The sequence below is a fragment of the Schistocerca nitens genome, chromosome 4 (genome assembly GCF_023898315.1).
Source record: "Schistocerca nitens isolate TAMUIC-IGC-003100 chromosome 4, iqSchNite1.1, whole genome shotgun sequence".
Lineage (NCBI taxonomy): Eukaryota > Metazoa > Arthropoda > Insecta > Orthoptera > Acrididae > Schistocerca > Schistocerca nitens.
Genome location: NC_064617.1, coordinates 957,878,848 through 957,903,190, shown reverse-complemented (window position 1 = coordinate 957,903,190; position 24,343 = coordinate 957,878,848). Strand labels below are relative to the sequence as shown.

The window sequence follows — 24,343 nt, the reverse complement described above, 5'->3', positions numbered from 1 at the left end:
CAGTTACATATTAACATTGTAAGCATTGATTGGTTCAGATACTTGAAATGGCTCTGAGCACTATTGGACTTAACATCTGAGGTCACCAGTCCCCAAGAACTTAGAACTAGTTAAACCTAACTAACCTAAGGACATCACACACATCCATGCCCGAGGCAGGACTCGAACCTGCGACCGTAGCAGTCGCTCGGTTCCGGACTGAAGAGCCTAGAACCGCTCGGCCACTGCGGCCGGCTATAAGCATTGAATTTTTTTGTTTGATTAACGTGTATCCAGTCCAGAGCTGCTACAGTTCAGTACAGAAAGTAACTGGAAGAAATACACAATGTGACGATCAAAAACTATACTTTTATGCAATGGCAATAATTACAGTGAAGCCGCGACTCTATGATGGCTCCCTGAACTTTACAAACGGGAAGACAGGTTCTTAACGAGGTGTGTGATCACCATGGACGACAGTGCTTTCTCTGCAATGTGTTGCCATGTGGCCGGCCGGTGTGGCCGAGCGGTTCTAGGCGCTACAGTCTGGACCCGCGCGACCGCTACGGTCGCAGGTTCAAATCCTGCCTCGGGCATGGATGTGTGTGATATACATAGGTTAGTTAGGTTTAAGTGGTTCTACGTTCTAGGGGACTGATGACCTCAGAAGTTAAGTCCCATAGTGCTCAGAGCCATTTGAACCATTTGAACCATCCTTCTACTCGCTCTGTCCATCTCCTCCTACCCCGCTCCCAGTCCATCTCTTCCTACCTCTTCGTACTGTTCATTTCCTCCACCCTTATCTTTCTGTACATATCCCCCACTTCCCATGCTGTGTCCACCTCCTCCTCCCCCTTTCTCTATCCACCTTTTCTCCCCCTGTTCCTGCGCCTCTGCTCCTCTTTCCTTTCTCTGTCCATGTGGGCCGCAAGGTTAGCAATGATTTCTTGTAGCAGGACGCTCTATTCCTCCACAAGTGCAGTTGAGAACTGGTGAATGGTGTTGGTACGTGTGGAAGTGTTGCAATAAGTCTCCCTAACGCATGCCACATGTGCTCGATAGGATTTAAGTCGGGGCAACAGGCAGGCCACTCCATTCCCCGAATATCCTCTCGTTCTAAGAGTCCTCCATCTACGCTGTTCAATATGGTCATCCATAAAAATGAAGCCAGGGCCGAATGCACCTCTGAAAAGAGGCCCAAGGGGAAGGATTGTAGTTTAACAATAACGTTGACAGTGTTGTGTCGATTCCCTAAGGTCTCGACACAATGAGTGGCTAGGTGCACGCGAAACTAACGCAGACGGGCGTAAATTCTGAAACAGGAGACTGGATGAAAACTATAAAGAAAAGAAGAGAGATTTTAATATACTTAACTTTAATGTAGTCTTGTTCTTGTTGAAATACATCTCTTGCATAGTAGTAAGCAATTAGCAATGATACACATGGCGCCTTGCTAGGTAGTAGCGATGGACTAGCTGAAGGCTATTTAATCTGTCTCTCGGCAAATGAGAGGAATACTTGGTAGGTCTAGTCGCAAGCTATGTCGTCCGTACAACTGGGGCGAGGTCAAGTCCGTGTCTTGTGACCTGCCATGTGGTGGCGCTAGGATTGCGATTACACAGTGGCGACACGCGGGTCCGACATGTACTACAGGACCGCGGCCGATTTAAGTTACCACCTAGCAAGTGTGGTGTCTAGCGGTGACACCACAGACAGTGCGTGTATTGTGTTCAAAGATTTGTAGCTCAGTACGTGCCTGCTACATTATGGCTCCCCATACCATAACACATGGACCATCGAAGCGACCATATTCGACAATGCTGTTCGACAATGCTGTAAGTACCCTCACGTAGAGCGAGGGGGGGGGGGGGAATTGGGGGTAGTGAACACGCAATGCATCCAGGAACTGTGGAAGAAGATCGTTTTAGTGTTCCAGGTGTGATGGTGTGGGGAGGTGTAGAGTCGCATCGGTGAACTGACCTCCAGGTTTTTGGACATACTACACTCACCAGCGAACGTTACTGAGACACTTCACTGTTTCCCCATGTGCATTCTGCCTAACACCATTCATCACAGAAAGACTCAACAAACTCCGAAGGTATAATTAACCCTGCATCCGTGGAAAAATATAGGTCCATTCAATATAACAGATTCTGCAGTTCCATTTCCTCCAAGTTTATTTTCCAGGCTAATAAAATGTTTGTACACGGGTGTGCTGTGGCGACGTTGACGATACATGGAAAAATACATGTATGGATGAAGGGACTTGGTGTACGTGCAGAAAATGTAACTATAACTGAAGACCGTACTCTGTACTATAAGTGTTAATAAAGTGTGATGCTTGACCTCTGTAATCGGGGAGCGTACATCGCGAACCGGGGGCTCAAGGATGCAACAGTTTGAATATAAGGAAGGCCCTGAGTGGTGTGGAGAACTATATTCTTCAAAAAATTTCGGTACGAGTAAAGAAACGGTTTGCTTTCTCAGAAAAACGCAGATGTGTATAGAGAAGAGCTGACAGTTTTTGTTTTGAATGGAACGAGAATAGTCGACGGAGGGTAAGTGATTTTGGGACGCTAAGTGCTGTCCGCAACACAGTGTATCGTAAATTGTGGATTGCAAGTGTTAATGTAGTTAAAGTAAACCAGAGTATTTTTTTGTTGTAATAATCAGCATAGTCACAGAACAAAAACATCTACCAACCCTCTTACTGTTTTCACGTCTCTCTGAAAAAAAAAACTATATCTGTTGCCGACTGCCCTTTCGTTAATTGTTGCTTTTATAAAAATTGTTTTTGCTCCTTCTGGTTTATTTAATTATTTTTAATTATTATTGGCGTAACAACGCATATATGGAAAGAGTGACGTGAAATTCTTTTAACAATGCTGTGCTTTTAATTGCTTTATCATCGTTACCTTTTTTAGCAAAATAAAATGATGGAAGTATTATTGTTCTGAATCTGGCCTACAATTTAAAGAACGATTTTTTAGTAACTGCAACTCATGCTAAGTATCAATATATCTTTCCTACTTCGTAATTATTCAAAGTTGAAATTAATGTCCTATGATCACTGATGTTACAGTTCGTACGATCGTTCACAAATACAAGTTTGCAGTGGATTTTGTTTCTTACTAAAATGCTATTTCATACCACGGCTAGCCCAAGAACATGAGACTCTCATTAAAGAAAATTACGTATTCACTATAAAATTTAGCCGTGGTCAGAACGGAGCACAGCAAGTTTCCTATCAGATTCTTTAGGTACATAAAATTATTTGCACTGAAAATTATATCCTATCAGCAGCCCGCGTCAACCTGCAACACATCATAAAATCTGCTGATCTTCACTGCCAGCCTGGGAGCTAAAAGAAATAATATTATTTTTTACTATTATTTTACCGCTTCCTTGCGGTATACTCGACTATATTGTAAGTCGTTTAAATACGCCGCGGCAGCGGCTCTTCTTTCTCCACACAGCTCAGCTCCACAGATAATATTTTTATATGGCTGAAAAATATCTTAACAGGATGGGATAATAGGCAGGCACACTTTAACATTTAAGTAATACAAGTTTTCATTTAAACAACTCTATTTAAACATTTAAATATCTTAATAATTACAGACCTGTGTACATTCACGCGCAATGGCGTCCAATTCACAATCTCGACAAAAGAATGCTACCTTCGCGCTCTCTACGACAATAACAGGAGATCTTTCTCTCACAGCTTTCAGATTAAGAAGACAAAGACATTGCTTTACATCATGCCTTATATACAAATTCATTTGGTGATCTTTGTACAACATTTATCTTCTGTGTCGGTCTTATTACTCGCCGACACAGACGTTCTCAAAAATAAAAAAATAAAGAAAATAATACATAATTTTACATAATGACACAATATGACACCTCTAATATTTTAATTATTACATAATATATTGGCTTTGTTTATTACAAGACGTTACACTGCCCCCTGGCAGCATTTGACTAACGATGAAAATGTTCGGCAATATGCTGCCACTAACGTCTGTCTTGTTTATGGTTTATTACTTTGGTTGGAACATTCACTTTACACTACTCAGTTCTTTTACACTGTAGGTTTAATTACACTTCGTATACTGTTCTTACACTTTGCGAGGTGACCGTCAACCTAGTCCCAGGGTCATTACATTTATTTGGCTCCCCCATTCGGGCTACGTGCGATCAGAAAACCTGGGAAAACTGCGCCGGAGCCATGGTCATCTCACGAAAAGTTTAGACTCTATTCAATGTCCACATATAACAAAGGCTATTTGTGATAGCATGCTACACTTTTAGTCTCTTTGTTATCAATATACTACTTGTATTCTGGATTGTTATGAAAGTCACTTATTACACATTTTTACAATAGTATAATGAACCGTCTTTGCACTTACTCGCGACAGTTGGTTTAAAATGTCTAGCATTCGTGCGAGTACCTTTCATTAACATGACGCAAACATATTAGATCGATACATCACTAAATCCATGAATATTGTGAGTTCGTGTTGGATAACAACAAAAAAAATGTTTATCACGTCATTGCGTGTCCATTAAACACCATTCATGTTAGCACATTATACATATAGTTAATAGTTCATTTGAATGACAACAATGTGGTATGGAGCTGGCGGCGCGAAGCAATTGTTGAGTAGCGTCGTCTGGAACGCCGCGTACCGACGGCCGCTGGGTTCGACGACCGGCTCTCAATAACAGTGAGGTCGTGCTAGCGTGGCGCCCAAGCAGTCGCGAACCGCGCTGAACCATTCGCTGTTGTCGGCGAGTGGCAGTGGTTTACCGCAACCGGCTGGATGGCGGCACGGCACTCGTCTCTGCTTCTCCGCATGGCTCCCCGTCGTGGCGCATGAAACAAACATTCCACAACGGTGTACTGTCTTTAAGGACACAGATTACTAGCTGTGGAAGAAGAGGCAATTTGTTAAAAGCGTTTATTGTTCAGTAAGCCGTCGCTTCACTGGTATGCACAGGATGTTTTGGCGTGATAACAGGTTTTTTGTGGCCTCGTGACACTGGTATTCAGAGTTCGTCACACGCACATTGTACTACACGTTTTCACTCACTTCCACGGTTGATGCACTGCCAGAGCGTCTTTCAACACGCGAAAATGGTTCGTTACACTCATACTACATGTCTCCGTTGAGCGATGTTTGTGTAAATCGTCTCCGAACGGATCAATAACTACTGTTTTTATACACTGTCTATTGTTCGTTGAGCGCTGCACTAGGACAGTCTATCACTCAACACTAGATTTATCGACGTATATATTGGTGCAGATACAACAGTCATTTTCTGTCCCTACTACACACAATATTCCGTCCTGTCCTTAAGTGTTTATGCACACAGTTTATTTTTTAACACCTTTTAACTGTTCTTTGCATAGTCACTCTGATTTACATAGCATTTATTTGTTTTCACTTTATCACAACATACTCTTCATATTGTTGCTAGGCGTATTTGGCCCTTTTGTAAATTTTTTTTTAACGGTGTGTGAATTTTTTTTTTTTTTTTTTTATACATATTTTTTTTTTTTTTTTTTTTTTAGTGTAGCTTGCCTGATTATCACCCATCTATCAAACAGATTTTACCATGTGCATGACAGCTTGACTCGGGCATATTGTTCAATAAATACTTCGTTCAGCAATAACATTATTTTTAATGATTTTTCCTATATGACTACAGTGTAGGTTCTGCATTGTCTGACTTAACTCGCGTATCGCGTAATGAATATTCAAGGTCGTGTACCAAGTACACAGGCTTCAATTGAAGCATTGCTACATACAGAACGGAGTTTCCACGGAACGGGCTCGTTTTTAATTAGGTTCTGCTCCAGTGTCGTTCTCAAATCACTACTGGCAGCCAACATCACATTACATCATTGTTGCATATTGCAAAGTCAATGTCTGGCTAGTAAAGACTCTCTCTCTCAGGGTTTCTTATCCTAATACAATTACAGCAATTCCCTTACTCTATAAGATTGCATCATTGATTGCACTTACACACTACACATAGAAAATGGTTCAAGAAATTAATCCTTTATACAACAAGAAAATTGTTCATTTTTTAATAAGCACATAATATCTTAATGACTAATTGTCTGTAAACAAAATCTGTCCTGTGTAAGCTATTGCTCACTTTCTGGTTCCACTTCCTCCCAACTTCATTACACACAAATTTCTTTCTAAATACTGACACACTTATATTCTAAAACACAATTAAAATCTTTTTACACCTATTACTCTTTATATATTATGTGTCGCTGAATAAATAACTTCACGTCTTTACGTGGATATAATCCTTTGATCTTCCCCGTATGGGGATGTGCTAACAAATAGCTACATTCATGTGGCACGCCTATTACTTTAAAGGGTCCTGAATATAGCAATTGCCACTTACTATTCTGTTTTAAGGTGGCTGAGGATTTAGGGTGGTTACGAATGAGTACTAGGTCTCCTACATTATATTTCTGTTCGTTTGTTACTCCTCGGTCGTACTTGCTTTTCCTCTTTGCTGCACAGTTGGTTAGTCTGTTCCATATCTTTTTCATCTTTTCTTCCCTTGTTTCTGCCTTAGCTGGCAATCTCGGCAACGGCGTGAGCCATTCATTCGGTGTCTCCTTAAATCCATTCAATATCTCTACCGGTGGATAGCCTGTACTTGAATGGGGTGTTAAATTGTGTATTTCTACAAATTTCGGTACTAGCTCTGGCCATTTAGTATGTCGGTTTCCTATGTAGATTCTAAGGAACTTATTCAATTCTTTGAATATTCTTTCAACTAGGCTTGCTTCTGGATGGAATCGGGATACCAGAATGTGCTGTATATTTTGTTCCCGTAAGTAATTTTTCCAAGTTCGACCCGTGAAATAAGATGCATTATCAGTTGTTATGGCTTCGGGTTTTCCCACTTTAGGCAAATATTCTTGACTGATCCGCCTGACCATGGTTTTGGCAGTAACTGATTTTATGCAATAAATTGCCAAGTGTTTGGAAAAAATATCGTACATGGCCAGTATATATTTCATACCTCCTCTGGCCATGGGATAGGGACCTGCCACATCTACCGATACTATTTGAAGTGGCCTGAGAGGAACTATAGGGTGTAGTTCAAACTTGGTGGATCTATTGTAATGTTTCGCTTTTTGACATATCACGCAAGTTCTAACTGTTGTCTGAATATGGTGTTTCATACGGGGAAAGTAGCAGTATCTCGCTATGATCTCTGCACACTTTCCAATCCCTGCATGGCCCCATGCCAAGTGCGTGTGCCATATCATAACTTTTACTGACTGGCTGGGTATACATACTGCCCAGCAGTCTTCTTTCGTGCTAATTTTATGATACAAAATATGGTTCACTATTTTAAAATCTTGCTCACCTCTATTGTTAACCCCCTCTTCAATATCATTACTAATTTTTCTCCACATCGGATCTGATCTTTGTAACTCGAACATGTTTTTACATATATATAAAAAATCTTTCATGTAAGTGTTGTCACGCACTAACAATACTTTATATTCCGCGGATTGCTCTAACATTTCTGCTAACTCCGGTAATCCTACCGGCAGTCGTGACAGAGCATCCGCTCTTACGTTATCTTGGCCTTTAATGTACATGATCTTTATCCTATATTCTTGTAAGACAAGCATCCATCTCCTCAGTCTGGTATGGAACAGCTTGCATGACATTAAAAAACTTAACGCTTGGTGGTCACTATAGACTCTAATCTCCTTCCCTTGTAGATAATAATTGAACTTTTTGACAGCCCAGACTACTGCAAGTGCTTCGAGTTCAGTTGCCGAGTAGGCTCTCTCGCAGCTAGTTAACGTCCTACTGGCGAAGCCGATAACTTTTATTGTTGTTGGGTCGTTTCCTTCTTCCCACTGAAACAAGCACGCGCCCAAGCCATAAGAACATGAATCCGTCGCGAGACAAAAATCTTTGGACAGATCGGGGTGCTGCAAAATATTCGCATTCAGTAGGGCGGTTTTAATCGCTTCGAAGGCTTGTTGACATTTGTCATTCCAAACCCATTGCACATTTTTTCGTAATAGATTTAGTAGTGACGCGTCATTTAACAGCTGATTGGGCACGAACCTCCTGAAAAAAGACGTCAGCCCAAGGAACGCTTTCAATTGTCTCTTAGTGCAGGGGCTTGGAAATTGTCGGATCGCCTCTAATTTTTTGTTGTCCGGACTGATACCGAGTGGTGTAATAAGATGGCCTAAAAATTTAATTTTGTTTCTGCCAAATTTTGACTTTTCGAGGTTTGCTGTCACCCCTGCTTGCCTAAATCTCTCTAGTACTCTGTGCAACAATTCCATGTGTTCGTCCCAAGTAGCAGTCGCGATTACCAAATCATCTACATATACCGTAATTTTTTCCAATAGGTCTGGACCCAGTACGGTGTCTAGTGCAGTAATAAACACTCCCGCACTCACATTCAATCCGAAGGGAAGCACCTTGAATTGGTAACTTCGCCCCCCGAATATGAAGGCTGTGTACTTCCTGGATTCCGTTGTAAGGGGAATTTGCCAATATGAACTTTTCAGATCGATCGAGGTCAAGTACTGCACTCCATGAAATTTTTGTATTTGCTCGTCTAAATTCTCTGGACGAGTCCGGACAGGTATAATAATTTTGTTAATGTCCCTAGCATCTAACACTAGCCTGATTTTTCCATTGGCTTTCGCCACTGCTACAAGAGGACTACTGTATGGAGAGAAGGAGGGCTCTATGATATCCCACTCTAACATCTTTCGAATTTCTTTAGCTACTAATTCCCTCCTCGACCAAGGGATGGAGTAGGTTGCGCGACAGTATGTATTATGGGGTATCACCTCTATGTGATAGTGGTACCCTTTGACTATTCCTGGACGGTCGGTAAATACCATAGTATATTCCGATAGCAGCTGCATCAACTGTTGCTTTTGCGTATCATTTAAACCTTCCGATTCGTGCACTTTAGTCTGATATGCCTCGACATTTGTTTCGAAATTTTGATCCTCTAAGTTCGGGTAATAGAGGTCTGTTGCATGTGAAAAATCATCGATGTGTAGTACCCAAGGGTTCCTACCTTTGATATCGATTCGATTACAGCACGGCACAAGTACCTCCTTCGATTTCATCATAGATAATTCAATCCTTCTACCCCTATTAATTATGCTTAGTTTCCCCACGGAGAGGTCGATCAATGCGTCCCTCTCACGGAGAAAATCTACTCCCAGAATGCAGGCCACCTTCAATCCTTTAACCACGAGGAACGAGCTCACTATGGCTTCGCCCTCCTTATAAATCTCCACCTGCACCTGGTACTTAACTGATTGGCTCTGTGCACTAATGGCTCCAGACACCTTACAATTATTAACCGGGAAGGTCGGAATACTATGTCCCTTTCCCAGTGCTTTAAATAACTCCATACTCATCACACTTACTGAGGCACCTGTGTCGATAATTATGTTTACTGCAACATCATTGATTCTAGCTTCAATAATAGCTTGCACATTTTCGTTATTATCCTTCTTACATTCGTGCGATTCGTTCAGCAGATCTTTATCCATACTGACACCTTCGTTGTATCGCAGCATGCGTATCCCAGGTCTATTACTGTTATTACTCGAGTTGCTCTCACTCCATCCCTCGGCCGTCGATGGAGAGCATATCGAGGCCGATTCTAGTTTGTTGGATTAGTTACTTGGGAGGTACTTGGACGGCTATTGTCCGCGACCTCCACTATATGTACGTTCTGATTTGTAGGCCGCCACGGCTGCGCAATAGGCGCGTTTTGCGGTGGTGGTCTATTGTTGTCATACCGGTCACTAGCCTGTCGCTCTGGGCTTCTACACTGATTCTGTTGCCAATTTCGATTACTATCATTATAATTACTCTGCCACTGACCTCGCGCATTTTTCCAGCGGTTGGTCCCTGACATTCCGGATTCGTATCTGTCGTCAAATCGACGCTTTTTGTTATAATTTGGTTGTCCATACCCGTTTTGGCCTCTACCGTTACTACCATTTTGCGATTGTTCTTGTCGCTTGCTACCACCCCCACCATTTCTATGGTTGTGGTTCTGTGCACTACTGTTTCTGTCGTGATTACATCCCGACCCATTATTCCGCAAATGGTCGCACGCCGATTTTACATCTTCCTGTATCAAATCTATGGAATCTAGGACCGACAGGAAGTTTTCCATGTCGCTTTCTGGTACATGTATTAACTTCTCCTTGATCTGAATTGGTAAATGTGATTTGAGTAGTCTTATTATGTCTCTCGGTGATATAGGCTCGTCCCAGTAGCGTGTTTTGTTTATATATTTTTCAAAGTACCGCCTCAAATTCCCAAGACGGGGTGAGTACGGTTCGGGATTATATACCTCTTTTCTTAGTCGCTCTTGTATACACGGCGACCAATATTTCGATAAAAATGCCCTTTCAAACTGTTCGTATGTCTTGCAGCTGTCTGCTACTTCTGTAGCCCACAGTGCTGCGTCACCTTGAATGTACGACATTACGTATTGTATTTTCTGTGTTTCGTTCCATACACTGGGTAAGATATTTTTAAAGCTTTTTATAAATACCACTGGGTGTACTGATTTCCTTTCAGTAGTAAATGTTTGAAATTGTCTATTTTTAATTAAACTTTCTTCCACTAATATTTTTGAACTACATGGGTTCGCTGCTGGGACATATGCTGTGTGCTCCGAACCGGAGCTACAGCTCTTCGCATTATCGACTACAGATTCCCCATTGTTGTATCGCATATAAGTTTGTGCGTTGCCAAAACCATGGGCTGTTGGCGACAGAGGTTCCTGTTCCACTTGTTTCCTGCTTTGTGCTAAACCCTTCTCCAGATCGGATATCCGTTTGTTAACATTCACTTGCCACTGCGGAATATCCTCACTGAGTATTTGTTTAATGGTTTGCACATCGTTCTGTACCTGACTATTTACGGCGGTACTGAACGATTCTGAATCTCTATTTGCTATTGCTGCTTCTACTTTAGAATTAATATTCGTGTCAATCTCAGTCTCCTTCACTTCTAGCCATGAGTTAAATTCTGTTTCAATTTTATTTGCCTGTTCATTCCACTTCTGCTCTACAAGCTGTGTGGAATCTATTTCTAGCTTTTCTACTCTGTTGGCTAAGACACCTATTTCATCTACCATGTTAGTGTTTGCTACTTGCAGGTGGGTGACCTGTTCAGTCAGCTCCTGCACGGCCTTAGGTATCGACTCGTAATTATTTTTCATATCTGCTATCTCTTTTTTCATATTTTCTAACGATTGCACAAGTTGCTGGTCCCGCTCGGCTTGCTGGCGATCTCGCTCGGCTTGCTGGGCAAGTAAATTTTCTGCTAGCTTACGATCTCGCTCAGCTTGCCGGCGATCTCGCTCAACTTGCTGTTGCGCAAATTTTGCCTGGTAATCTAGCACACGCTCTAATATAGTCTGAATTGAATACCCACCAGGCAGATTACCACTCTCTGGTTCCTGCTTTTCTGGTGGTGGTACAATTTCTTTATCTACATCAACTTGATGACTAGTGGGCGGTGGCACTACTTCCTGTGGCCCTGCCCCCACATTTTCGCCAGTTATATCTTCAAAGAGAATACTAGTACTACTTGAGGCACCCTGTTCCACATTTCCTTCACTAGCTAATTGTTGTTCTTCAGTATCCATATTGCTTGGACGTTGACTACGCAACTTAACCATATTCCTAAATTGCTTACTAAAACACAAAATCTAACAGTTTTTCCCCTTGCACACAAAATACATCACTTTATATACACTACACTGCACACTAAAAATTACTATCTACATCAACTTTGTCCTGTCACAAATACTAACATCAAACTACGTACAGTATGCACACCACTAGCGATATGAGATTACTTCACTGGAGCTCAACTTCTACAAACAGGACAACTACACTGTAGTCTTACCTTTAGTTTCTATTATCTCGGGGTCCGGCTGCCCCCGGATTACGTAGTCGTTAGAGCTTCTCAGTACAATCAGGATCGTCTTCTCAAACTCGCTTGCAGTAGTACGTTTTGTCATGTAAGAGTGTTTGAACATTCATTAATACATAGCATAGATCATGATATACATACATTTAACACTAAATACATATACATATACACTTACATAACAATAGACACTGAAAGAAAATACATAAAATTTTATAATTGTGGCCACTGCAAATTCGGGCCCCGCGTTTTTGGGCGCCAGTTTCACGTCTCTCTGAAAAAAAAAACTATATCTGTTGCCGACTGCCCTTTCGTTAATTGTTGCTTTTATAAAAATTGTTTTTGCTCCTTCTGGTTTATTTAATTATTTTTAATTATTATTGGCGTAACAACGCATATATGGAAAGAGTGACGTGAAATTCTTTTAACAATGCTGTGCTTTTAATTGCTTTATCATCGTTACCTTTTTTAGCAAAATAAAATGATGGAAGTATTATTGTTCTGAATCTGGCCTACAATTTAAAGAACGATTTTTTAGTAACTGCAACTCATGCTAAGTATCAATATATCTTTCCTACTTCGTAATTATTCAAAGTTGAAATTAATGTCCTATGATCACTGATGTTACAGTTCGTACGATCGTTCACAAATACAAGTTTGCAGTGGATTTTGTTTCTTACTAAAATGCTATTTCATACCACGGCTAGCCCAAGAACATGAGACTCTCATTAAAGAAAATTACGTATTCACTATAAAATTTAGCCGTGGTCAGAACGGAGCACAGCAAGTTTCCTATCAGATTCTTTAGGTACATAAAATTATTTGCACTGAAAATTATATCCTATCAGCAGCCCGCGTCAACCTGCAACACATCATAAAATCTGCTGATCTTCACTGCCAGCCTGGGAGCTAAAAGAAATAATATTATTTTTTACTATTATTTTACCGCTTCCTTGCGGTATACTCGACTATATTGTAAGTCGTTTAAATATGCCGCGGCAGCGGCTCTTCTTTCTCCACACAGCTCAGCTCCACAGATAATATTTTTATATGGCTGAAAAATATCTTAACAGGATGGGATAATAGGCAGGCACACTTTAACATTTAAGTAATACAAGTTTTCATTTAAACAACTCTATTTAAACATTTAAATATCTTAATAATTACAGACCTGTGTACATTCACGCGCAATGGCGTCCAATTCACAATCTCGACAAAAGAATGCTACCTTCGCGCTCTCTACGACAATAACAGGAGATCTTTCTCTCACAGCTTTCAGATTAAGAAGACAAAGACATTGCTTTACATCATGCCTTATATACAAATTCATTTGGTGATCTTTGTACAACATTTATCTTCTGTGTCGGTCTTATTACTCGCCGACACAGACGTTCTCAAAAATAAAAAAATAAAGAAAATAATACATAATTTTACATAATGACACAATATGACACCTCTAATATTTTAATTATTACATAATATATTGGCTTTGTTTATTACAAGACGTTACACTGTATAGAAATAATTTACTTGCCTGCCTGTAGCAATACTGTCACTATCATCATAAGCCGCGTTTTTTGTTGTGAAACTTCCTGGCCGCTGAACAATGTTTTTAGCGCGGAATTTTGCTATTTGCGAGTAATTCTCTCGCTGGGTGTGAGTTATCCAGACACTATCTACGACACGTCCTCATAATTCTGCTTCCGCCAGTACCTCATTCTACATTCCAACCTTCACATATGTCTTTCTGTGCACTTTGCTGTCATAAAAGTGGAAAGCAGGTGCTGGCGGAAGTGAAGCTTTATGTGCGCGTTGTGATGTGTGCAGTGGTAGCTAAGATGGTAAGAGCTTTACTCACGAAAGACTGGGTTCCAGGTTCGAGTGCCCGTCCAGCACACATCTTTAATCCGCCAGGTAGTTTCTGTCAGACAGCAAAGGACTTGGAAGAGCAGTTGAACTGAATGGACAGTGTCTTGAAAGGAGGGTATAAGGTGAACATCAACAAAAGCAAAACGAGGATAATGGAATGTAGTAGAATTAAATCGGGTGATGCTGAGGGAATTAGATTAGGAAATGAGACACTTAAAGTAGTAAAGGAGTTTTGCTATTTGGGGATCAAAATAACTGATGATGGTCGAAGTAGAGAGGATATAAAATGTAGACTGGCAATGGCAAGGAAATCGTTTCTGAAGAAGAGAAATTTGTTAACATCGAGTATGGATTTAAGTGTCAGGAAGTCGTTTCTAAAAGTATTTGTATGGAGTGTAGCCATGTATGGAAGAGAAACATGGACGATAAATAATTTGGACAAGAAGAGAATAGAAGCTTTCGAAATGTGGTGCTACTGAAGGATGCTGAAGATGAGATGGATAGATCACATAACTACTGAGGAGGTATTGAATAGAATTGGGGAGAAGAGGAGTTTGTGGCGCAACTTGATTAGAAGAAGGGCTCGGTTGGTAGGACATGTTCTGAGGCATCAACGGATCACCAATTTAATATTGGAGGGCAGCGTGTAGGGTAAAAGTCGTAGAGGAAGACCAAGAGATGAATACACTAAGCAAATTCAGAAGGATGTAGGCTGCAGTAAGTACTGGGAGATGAAGCAGCATGGAGAGCTGCATCAAACCAGTCTCAGGACTGAAGACCACAACAACAGGTAGTTTCGAAACGGCGCACATTTCACTGCAGACTGAAAGTTTCATTCTGGCTTTTCTGTTCCTTTATCCATGACTGGAGTTCTAGTCCTGACGACATTTGCACCAAATAAGCGCGATATACGAATAGTTTTCTCTGCTTTATGTCTACAGGCCAACATCCGGGGCGCGCTGCTTATGGTGCAACAGCCGTCTATAACGACGGGCTTCATGATCGACTACTGCATCGGCCCCTTCGTGTCGTACACTACGCTAGCGGCCATAGGGCTGGCCGTGCCTCTCCTGTTTCTGGTGGCCTTCTTCTGGGTGCCAGAATCACCGTACTACCTGCTGGCCAAGGGCAGGGACGAAGACGCCGCGGAATCTCTCCGGCGGCTGCGAGACGACGACAGCGACATCTCTTCTGAGCTTCAGAGGATGAAGGTACACGCTTCACACAATCAGTACTAACTGCAACTAAAACGTATTCTTTCTAGAACCTTGCAAGACACTGTGGTTACAATTGTCGTCTTAAACGTGCGTAGATTTGCTTATCAGTCTTCAAATTCATTCTGTCCCCCCATCTCCAGATTCCTCAATATCTCTGCCTATATTCTGTTGGTCATGCATACAAATCAAAATCACACATAGGACATAAAAAGTATACTTTTACAAGAGAAGAAGACTTTCGTTAAGCTACGAAACTGCCTTGCCTCAGGTAGTGATTTAGAATTAAGAAATTAGTTTCATTAAATATACACTACTGGCCATTAAAATTGCTACACCCCGAAGATGACGTGCTACAGACGCGAAATTTAACCGACAGGAAGAAGATGCTGTGATAAGCAAATGATAAGCTTTTCAGAACATTCACACGAGGTTGGCTCCGGTGGCGACACCTACAACGTGCTGACATGAGGAAAGTTTCCAACCGATTTCTCATACACAAACAGCAGTTGACTGTCGTTGCCTGGTGAAACGTTGTGATGCCTCGTGTAAGGAGGAGAAATGCGTACCATCACGTTTCCGCCTTCGATTAATGTCGGATTGTAGCCTATCGCTATTGCGGTTTATCGTATCGCGACATTGCTGCTCGCGTTGGTCGAGATTCAATGACTGTTAGCAGAATATGGAATCTGTGCGTTCAGGAGGGTAATACGGAATGACGTGTTGGATCCCAACGGCCTCGTATCACTAGCAGTCGAAATGACAGGCATCTTATCCGCATGGCTGTAACGGATCGCGCAGCCACGTCTCGATACCTCAGTCAACAGATGGGGACGTTTGCAAGACAACAACCATCTGCACGAACAGTTCGACGTTTGCAGAAGCATGGACTATCAGCTCGGAGACCATGGGCGCGGTTACCATTCACGCTACATCACAGACAGGAGCGCCTGCGATGTTGAACTCAACGACGAAGCTGCGTGCACGAATGGCAAAACGTCACTTTTTCGGATGAATCCAGATTCTGTTTACAGCATCATGATGGTCACATCCGTGTTTGGCGACATCGCGGTGAACGCACATTGGAAGCGTGTATTCGTCATCGCCATACTGGCGTATCACCCGGCGTGATGGTATGGGGTGCCATTGGTTACACGCCTCGGTCACCTCTTGATCGCATTGACGGCACTTTGAACAGTGGACGTTACATTTGAGATGTGTTACGACCCGTGGCTCTACCCTTCATTCGATCCCTGCGAAACCCTACATTTCAGCAGGATAATGCACGACAGGCCTTTCTGGATACAGAAAACGTTCGACTGCTGCCCTGGCCAGCACATTCTCCAGAACTCTCACCAACTGAAAACGTCTGGTCAATGGTGGCCGAGCAACTGGCTCGTCACAATACGCCAGACACTACCCTTGATGAACTGTGGTATCGTGTTGAAGCTACATGGGCAGCTATACCTATACACACACCATCCAAGCTCTGTTTGACTCAATGGCCAGGCGTATCAAGGCCGTTATTACGGCCAGAGGTAGTTGTTCTGGGTACTGATTTCGCAGGATCTGTGCACCCAAATTGCGTGAAAATGTAATCACATGTCAGTTCCAATATAATATATTTGTCCAATGAATTCCCCTTTTATCATCTGTATTTCTTTTTGGTGTAGCAATTTTAATAGCCGGTAGTGTATAAATCCATAGAAGTGAAGCATGGTAAACCCGAAAGCTGTAAAAGAAATATGGAATGTTCGGAAATTTCCGTTACAAATTTCTAATTGTTCTAGAGGGGACTGACCACGTAATACTGTACATGAACCCTTGTCCGGAAATCTACCTTTTCCGCTGTACAGCCGTTTGAAAACACGTTTCCTATGTAGGAATGCAATAGAACTGTCACGGTGGATAGTGGTTGCGTTGAATCGTTTCCTATTCAAAATATTTTCTACTCACTCCCCTTTACAAGTCCCGAAGTTTGTAGAGGGAATTTTCGAACGCCCTATATTTCAAATAACATTTCCCAAACAGAAATAAAGAATGAAATGAAGACACTCTAATATCCTACCACTTCAGCGATATGGAGAAGGACTCGAATAGCGCCGACAATATTTATACAGCTCATACGTTTAAATGTCTATGAACTCCTAAGGGACCAAAATGCTGAGGTCATCGGTCCGTAGGCTTACACACTACTTAAACTATCTTATGCTAAGAACAACACACACATCTATGCCGAGGGAGTACTCAAACCTCCGGTGGGATGGACCGCGCAGTCTGTGATACGGCACCTCAAACCATGCGGCCACTTAGCGCGGCATTGATACAGCTCACAGCCTCTCAACTCACGCTGGGGTCGCATCAAACACTGACCTCTATCCACCGTGAATCTGAATGTCGCTTGCTGGCGTTGCGGATTCAAGGCGAGATGAGGAAAGTATATAATCGGATCAGAGAACGGGAATCGTTCTATGGACGACACGGGCTACAAATGGGGAAAGCCAGTACCCTCAGCAACATAAACAACTTCGACAAAGGAAGATTATTACGTATCAAAGGCCTCTGACCAAATGTGGCAGAGGGCCTTCTCTACCAGCCTGTTGTACTGAGGCTTGCGACCCACATGTCAGACTCATCGCGTCTTCCCTCTGTGACCAGACCTTCAAGTCACTGCTGAAGATGGTATCCCGACAGCCAGAGCAGTACAAGTGGGAGTGCCGCAGGGGTCTATCCTCGGACCCCTTCTGCACTCCCTGTATACCGCCCATGCCCCAAAGACAGAGAGGGGTATTGTTGGCACTTTATGTGAACGACACCTCGCTCTACGCTCGCTCCGTGAGAACTGACATCGTGCATCGCCGTTTGCGGACGGCATGCGACGTTTTGGGGACATGGGCCACCAAGTGGCGCCTGAAGTTTAACGCCACGACAGGCCAGGGCTTCATGATTACGAGGCGCAGAGTCCCAGCGGTCCTTCAACCGTTGCGAAACATGGGAGATCCCATCCCATAGGCTCGCACGGCAAAGTATCTCGGGGTAACTCTAGGTAGGAACTTCGTATGGAACCCTCACATCTGCGAGGTCTGGGGTAAAGCATGTTCCCGTCTGCAGGCGTTTTACCCCTTGCTAAACCCAGACTCGACACTTCCCCACTGCACTGTATCTAGCACTGATCCGACCAATGCTAGAACACGCGGGCGCAGTCTGGGGAAACTCAGCCGATTGCCAAATTCGTCTCCTCCAAGGCGTGCAGGGTAGAGTGTTACTACTCGCCATGCACCTCCCGTGACGGTACCCTACCCGAGAACTGCATCGGGAGACAGGTATCCACATGATGAGGGACTGAGTAAAACAGATTGTGCGGCAGTTCTATGAAACGTCGTGCCAGCCTGATAACAGGCTGACTGGAAGTCTGGGAAACCAGCACAGACGAAAGACCTCTAGATAGGCGGATCTGCTACGGCAGTGACGATAGGATAATTAAAAAGAGTTAAAAAAATTCGGAAAACAGAGACGACATACACATCCGTTAAGCATAATACGAGTACGAACACTTTAAAGAAAAGCAGGAACAGTTTTCTGAACACTTAACATTGTAAGTAGGCTGTTTAGGTTTTTTTATTGGTAACGCCACCTCTGTATAAAAATCTGTAAGTAGGCTGTTTAGGTTTTTTTATTGGTAACGCCACCTCTGTATAAAAATCACTGGCTGTGCTGTGTGCAGTCTGTGGCTGCTTTGCATTGTTGTAATACTCGCCATTGTAGTGTTAGGCAGCTGGCTGTGAACAGCGCGTAGCGTTGGGCAGTTGGAGGTGAGCCGCCAGCAGTGATGGATGTGGGGAGAGAGATGCCGGAGTTTTGTAATTTGTCATGAACTGATATCAAGGTAAATACATTGTTTGTTCTCTATTAATATCTTTCATTTGCTAACTATGCCTATCAGTAGTTAGTGCCTTCTGTAGTTTGAATCTTTTATTTAGCTGGCAGTAGTGGCGCTCGCTGTATTGCAGTAGTTCGAGTAACCAAGATTTTTGTGAGGTAAGTGATTTGTGAAACGTATAGGTTAGTGTTAGTCAGGGCCATTCTTTTGTAGGGATTTTTGAAAGTCAGATTGCGTTGCGCTAAAAATATTGTGTGTCAGGTTTAAGCACAGCCAGGATACCTCACTGGAATCTTCTGATTTTTTCTTGTAGTTTGTGTAATTAGTGTAGCTTTTGTTTATTGCTAGCGCGTAATTGTAGAGAAAATCTCCTTTGTAGTTGCAGTTTTTCATTGTTGTACAGCAAAACAATTGTGGCATGCATGTAGATTTGCACCAAGTATTTCGCAGCTGCAATTAACTAGATATTATTTTCAGTGCTATGTTAATGTGTTTTCTTATTTTTGCTCTTCAAATTGTGCTTTTCTGTGTTATCGTGTGAAATATTGTGACAATAATGGCGTGTGAAAAACGTAATACTAGGCTCCAAAGTAAATTGAGAAATGACAGCGAAGACGAAAGCAGTGTGTTAGCGGCACCGAGTAATGAATTAACTGATGTTCAAAGTAGTAATTTGGTAACTGTGCATAGGGAAATGGAGCGGGTGGCAAACAATGGCGTGGCCAGTGAAACAATTAGTGAAGAGGGAAGCATTATCGATCGATCGGTCGGCAACAGCTCGCCTCAGGAATCGGGAATGACAGGACATAATTTTGCAAATATTGTAGACTCAGGTTTTGGGTCCTCACCGTTTTCTCAAATGAGTCAAGACACATTTTCTGCTTGTCAAAATGTGAATGTTTCCGGTGCAAATTCACTGCCGAAAAGCACTGAGGAACATGTTTCAGACACCAATGCATTGTTATTACAATTAATACAACAAATGGGACAAACACAGCAAAAGCTTCAAAAGTTAGACACAATGGAACAAAATCAGAGACAAACACAGCAAAAGCTTCAAAAGTTAGACACAATGGAACAAAATCTTAAAAAGTTAGACTCATTGGAGCAAACTCTTGAACAAACACGTGAGGATTTAACTAATGAGTTACATCACATTGAATCGAAATGTCAAAAAGTCTGTAATGACGTAAAAACACAAATTTGTGAGCATTTCCAACCTATTTTTTCGCGGCATGAAAATGCACTACAGAATCACGAAGCAGCCATAAAAGAACTACAAACTACTGTTCATGAAAATCATGAGACCTTGCAAGCTAAATTTGACTCAGTTGCATCTACCGATTCGGTTACGCAACTTGCAAAAACTCAGGAAAACTTGAAGGACACAGTAGATTCGATTTCAACACAAATGGACACTCTGAAACTTGGTTCAGAAAAACACACTGAGGAAATGTGTTCACTATCGGAGAAAGTAGCCGAACTTTCGGATCAGGTCACTAACTTATCTACAAAGGTAGATGATGATCTGAATGACACAAGACCTGTAGCCTTCACTGACACAGAAGAGTATGAACAAATTAGAAAATTCAAACAAAATCAAAATCAAATCAATACACAGTACAAAAGAGAAATCCGGGAAGTACAAGATCATTTGGCACAAGTAATACAAGAATTACATATTTCAGAGGACACTAGCGCTCCAGCACGGGAAGAGGGTCATAGAAATACGGAACAGACACAAAATAACAACACAGGGCACTTCGGAAATTACGAAAGAAATTGGCAAGGTACACCGAATTTTGAGATGGAACCGCCGACACGACGTAACAATGACCGATATGCGACTTGCCGACATGATGATTTTGACTATAAGCTGTTCATTACTACACGTAAATTCAAAACATTTAAGAATTCTGGCAACGACATTCATCCACAAGCATGGCTCCATCAATTCTCTCATTGTTTTCCTCCCAACTGGTCGTTAGAACACAGATTAGAATTTATGTGTGGCTACTTAGAAAATGAACCAGCTGTAAGAATGCGATCGGTCATTCACGATTGCCACAGTGAAGGAGAATTTTACCATGCCTTCCTCTCAGCATATTGGTCTCAAGCCACACAAGACCGAGTAAAACATAGCATCATAATGATGAAACATTTCGAACAATCTGAATTCTCCAGTCTGGTGAAATATTTTGAAGACATATTGCACAAAAATCAGTACCTGTCAAACCCATACAGCCCCTCAGAACTCATCCGCATTTGCTTAATCAAATTACCTGAACATTTACGACATATTATTTTTGCAGGACGTTGCAAAGAAGACATTGAGGCTTTTCAGGGACTGTTACAAGAACTGGAAATTGACACTGACTTTCAAAAATCCCTACAAAAGAATGGCCCTGACTAACATTAACCTATACGTTTCACAAATCACTTACCTCACAAAAATCTTGGTTACTCGAACTACTGCAATACAGCGAGCGCCACTACTGCCAGCTAAATAAAGATTCAAACTACAGAAGGCACTAACTACTGATAGGCATAGTTAGCAAATGAAAGATATTAATAGAGAACAAACAATGTATTTACCTTGATATCAGTTCATGACAAATTACAAAACTCCGGCATCTCTCTCCCCACATCCATCACTGCTGGCGGCTCACCTCCAACTGCCCAACGCTACGCGCTGTTCACAGCCAGCTGCCTAACACTACAATGGCGAGTATTACAACAATGAAAAGCAGCCACAGACTGCACACAGCACAGCCAGTGATTTTTATACAGAGGTGGCGTTACCAATAAAAAAACCTAAACAGCCTACTTACAGATTTTTATACAGAGGTGGCGTTACCAATAAAAAAACCTAAACAGCCTACTTACAACATGCATAAAGGAGACTGTAAGGGCTGTCCTTTAGAAAAAGACCGGCGGTAGGTGCGGCTCCGGGAACGAGTATCATGGAAATGGCGAAGCTAGTCGGTTGTTCACGTGCTACTGTCGTGAGCGTCAATGGAAAGTGGTAGGAAAATGGTGATACGACGAGTCGGCGACCATGTGTTCGACATCCATGTCCCAAGGCAGAACACGGTCTGACGCTTTCCCACTCTGTAAAACGGAATAGGTGGTGATTTGTGGCAGATCTGACGGCAGAGTATAATACCGGTGCAGGCATAAGTGTTCCGGAGTGCACCGCACAATGCACGTTGTTGCGACCCTGACATGTTGTTGACGCCAACGACACAGTCAGTTACGACTGCAGTGGACACGCCATAATTGGTATTAGACCATGCGTCAATGGGAACGTGCCGTCCGGTCGGATTAATTACTTTTATTGTTGAACCAGGTCGATGGTCGTATTTCGATACCCCTTCATCAAGGCGAGCGGGTGTTCGAAATATGCAACACGGCACTGAAGCAACGCTGAGGGGTGTTTATTGTGCGTTTGGGAATATCCATCTGTTCTTCCAGGAGACCTGTGGCAGTAATCAAAGCACCTGTTCCTGCTAAATGTCTACGTCGAAGGCGATGTCATCTTCCAACAGGATAAGTGTCTGTGTCACAAGGCCAGAATCTTACTATAGTGGTTGGAAGAATATTATAGCGAACTCACGTTGATGTCTTGGCCACCAAATTCGCCCGATCTGAACCAGATTGAACACATCTGGGGCGCTATTGAGCGATAGCTTCGCTCCCGCAAACCATCGGCTCGTAATGTGCAGGTGTTGCATGGTTCAAATGGCTCTGAGCACTATGGGACTTAACTTCTGAGGTCATCAGTCCCCTAGAGCTTAGAACTACTTAAACCTAACTAACCTAAGGACATCACACACATCCATGCTCGAAGCAGCATACGAACCTACGACCGTAGCGGTCGCGCGGTGTTCCATGACCTGTGCGGAGGCATCTGGTGCCAGATACCTCCAGAACACAACCAAGGACTCGCTAAATCCATGGCACATACTTTCGTTGCAGCAATGAATTCCAAAGGAGGACCAGCGTGCTCTTAAGCAGGTGTTCGTAATGGTTTGGTTCTAGAGTGTAGCTTTCTGCAGGGAATGTATGACCAGTAAAGCAAAGGCTGCAGTTTTGGACCAATAGCACTTCTCCTCATATATCGAATGTTACCCTATATTTGGTGTACTTCGCTAGGGGCTCCTGAAGAAGAGATGCAACCTTTCCAGTAGTTGCCGGGGTCAACTGTCTGGGTGACTCACTGAACTGGTAACACCAGCAAAACAGCCTTGCTGTGCTGGTACTGCGAATGGCTAAAAGCAAGGTGAAACTGCAGCTGGCCGGCCGGAGTGGCCGTGCGGTTCTAGGCGCTTCAGTCTGGAACCGCATGACCGCTACGGTCGCAGTTTCGAATCCTGCGTCGGGCATGGATGTGTGTGTTGTCCTTAGGTTAGTTAGGTTTAAGTAGTTCTAAGTTCTAGGGGACCGATGACCACAGATGTTAAGTCCCATAGTGCTCAGAGCCATTTGAGCCATTTTGAACCAAACTATAGCTGATACTTTTATTTCCCCGAGGGCACTTTATTATATGGCCTTATGATGATGGCATCCTTTTGGGTAAAATATTCCGGAGATAAAATGGTCCCCCATTCGAATCTCAGGATGGATACTACTCTGGAGGCTGGCATCATCAGTAAACACAAAAACTGGCGTTCTGCGGGTCGGAGCGTGGGATGTTAGAGCCCTTAGTCGGGAAGACGGGTTGGAAAATTTAAAAAAGGAACGGATAGGTTAAAGTTAGGTATAGTGGGAATTACTGAACTGATATGATAGGAAGACCAGGACTTCTGGTTGTGTGAGTACATTATTATAAACACAGATTCGAATGCGGATATTGCAGGAGTAAGAATAATCATGAAAAAAATAGGAAGGCTGGTAAGCTTATATGATCAGCATGCGGAACGCTTATCGTAGTCAAAATAAACACAAAGCCAACACCCGCCATAGTAGTACACATGATAAACAGGTTAAAAGAATGTGTGCTGAGATAAAAGAAATTATTCGGATAGTTAAAAACGCACTCCGGCTTCAGGCCACGAGTGGCCTACCGGGACCATCCGACCGCCGTATCATCCTCGGTGGAGGATGCGGATAGGAGAGGCATGGGGTCAGCACACCGCTTTCCCTGTCGTAAGATGGTATTCTTGACCGAAGGCGCTACTATTCGGTCGAGTAGCTCCTCAATTGGCATCACGAGGCTGAGTGCACCCCGAAAAACGCCAACAGCGCATGGCGGCCTGGATGGTCACCCATCCAAGCACCAGCCACGCCCGACAGCGCTTAACTTCGGTGATCTCACGGGAACCGGTGTATCCACTGCGGCAAGGCCGTTGCCATTCAGATAGTTAAGGAAGACGAAAACTTATTTGTGATGGGTGACTGCA

At 42.8% G+C, this 24,343-nt stretch overlaps 1 protein-coding gene and 1 pseudogene across 1 annotated transcript in view; one reads left to right on the top strand and one right to left on the bottom strand.

Moving 5' to 3' along the window:
* The window catches only part of LOC126252719 (facilitated trehalose transporter Tret1-like), a 60,930-nt gene that overhangs the window by 9,492 nt on the left and 27,095 nt on the right, over positions 1-24,343 (top strand). The window contains exon 3 of the mRNA XM_049953622.1: positions 14,789-15,058. Within this exon, the coding sequence (XP_049809579.1) occupies positions 14,789-15,058 (270 nt within the window). The remainder of the gene's footprint in view (positions 1-14,788; positions 15,059-24,343) is intronic.
* LOC126254649 (5S ribosomal RNA) lies at positions 24,177-24,294 on the bottom strand (annotated as a pseudogene).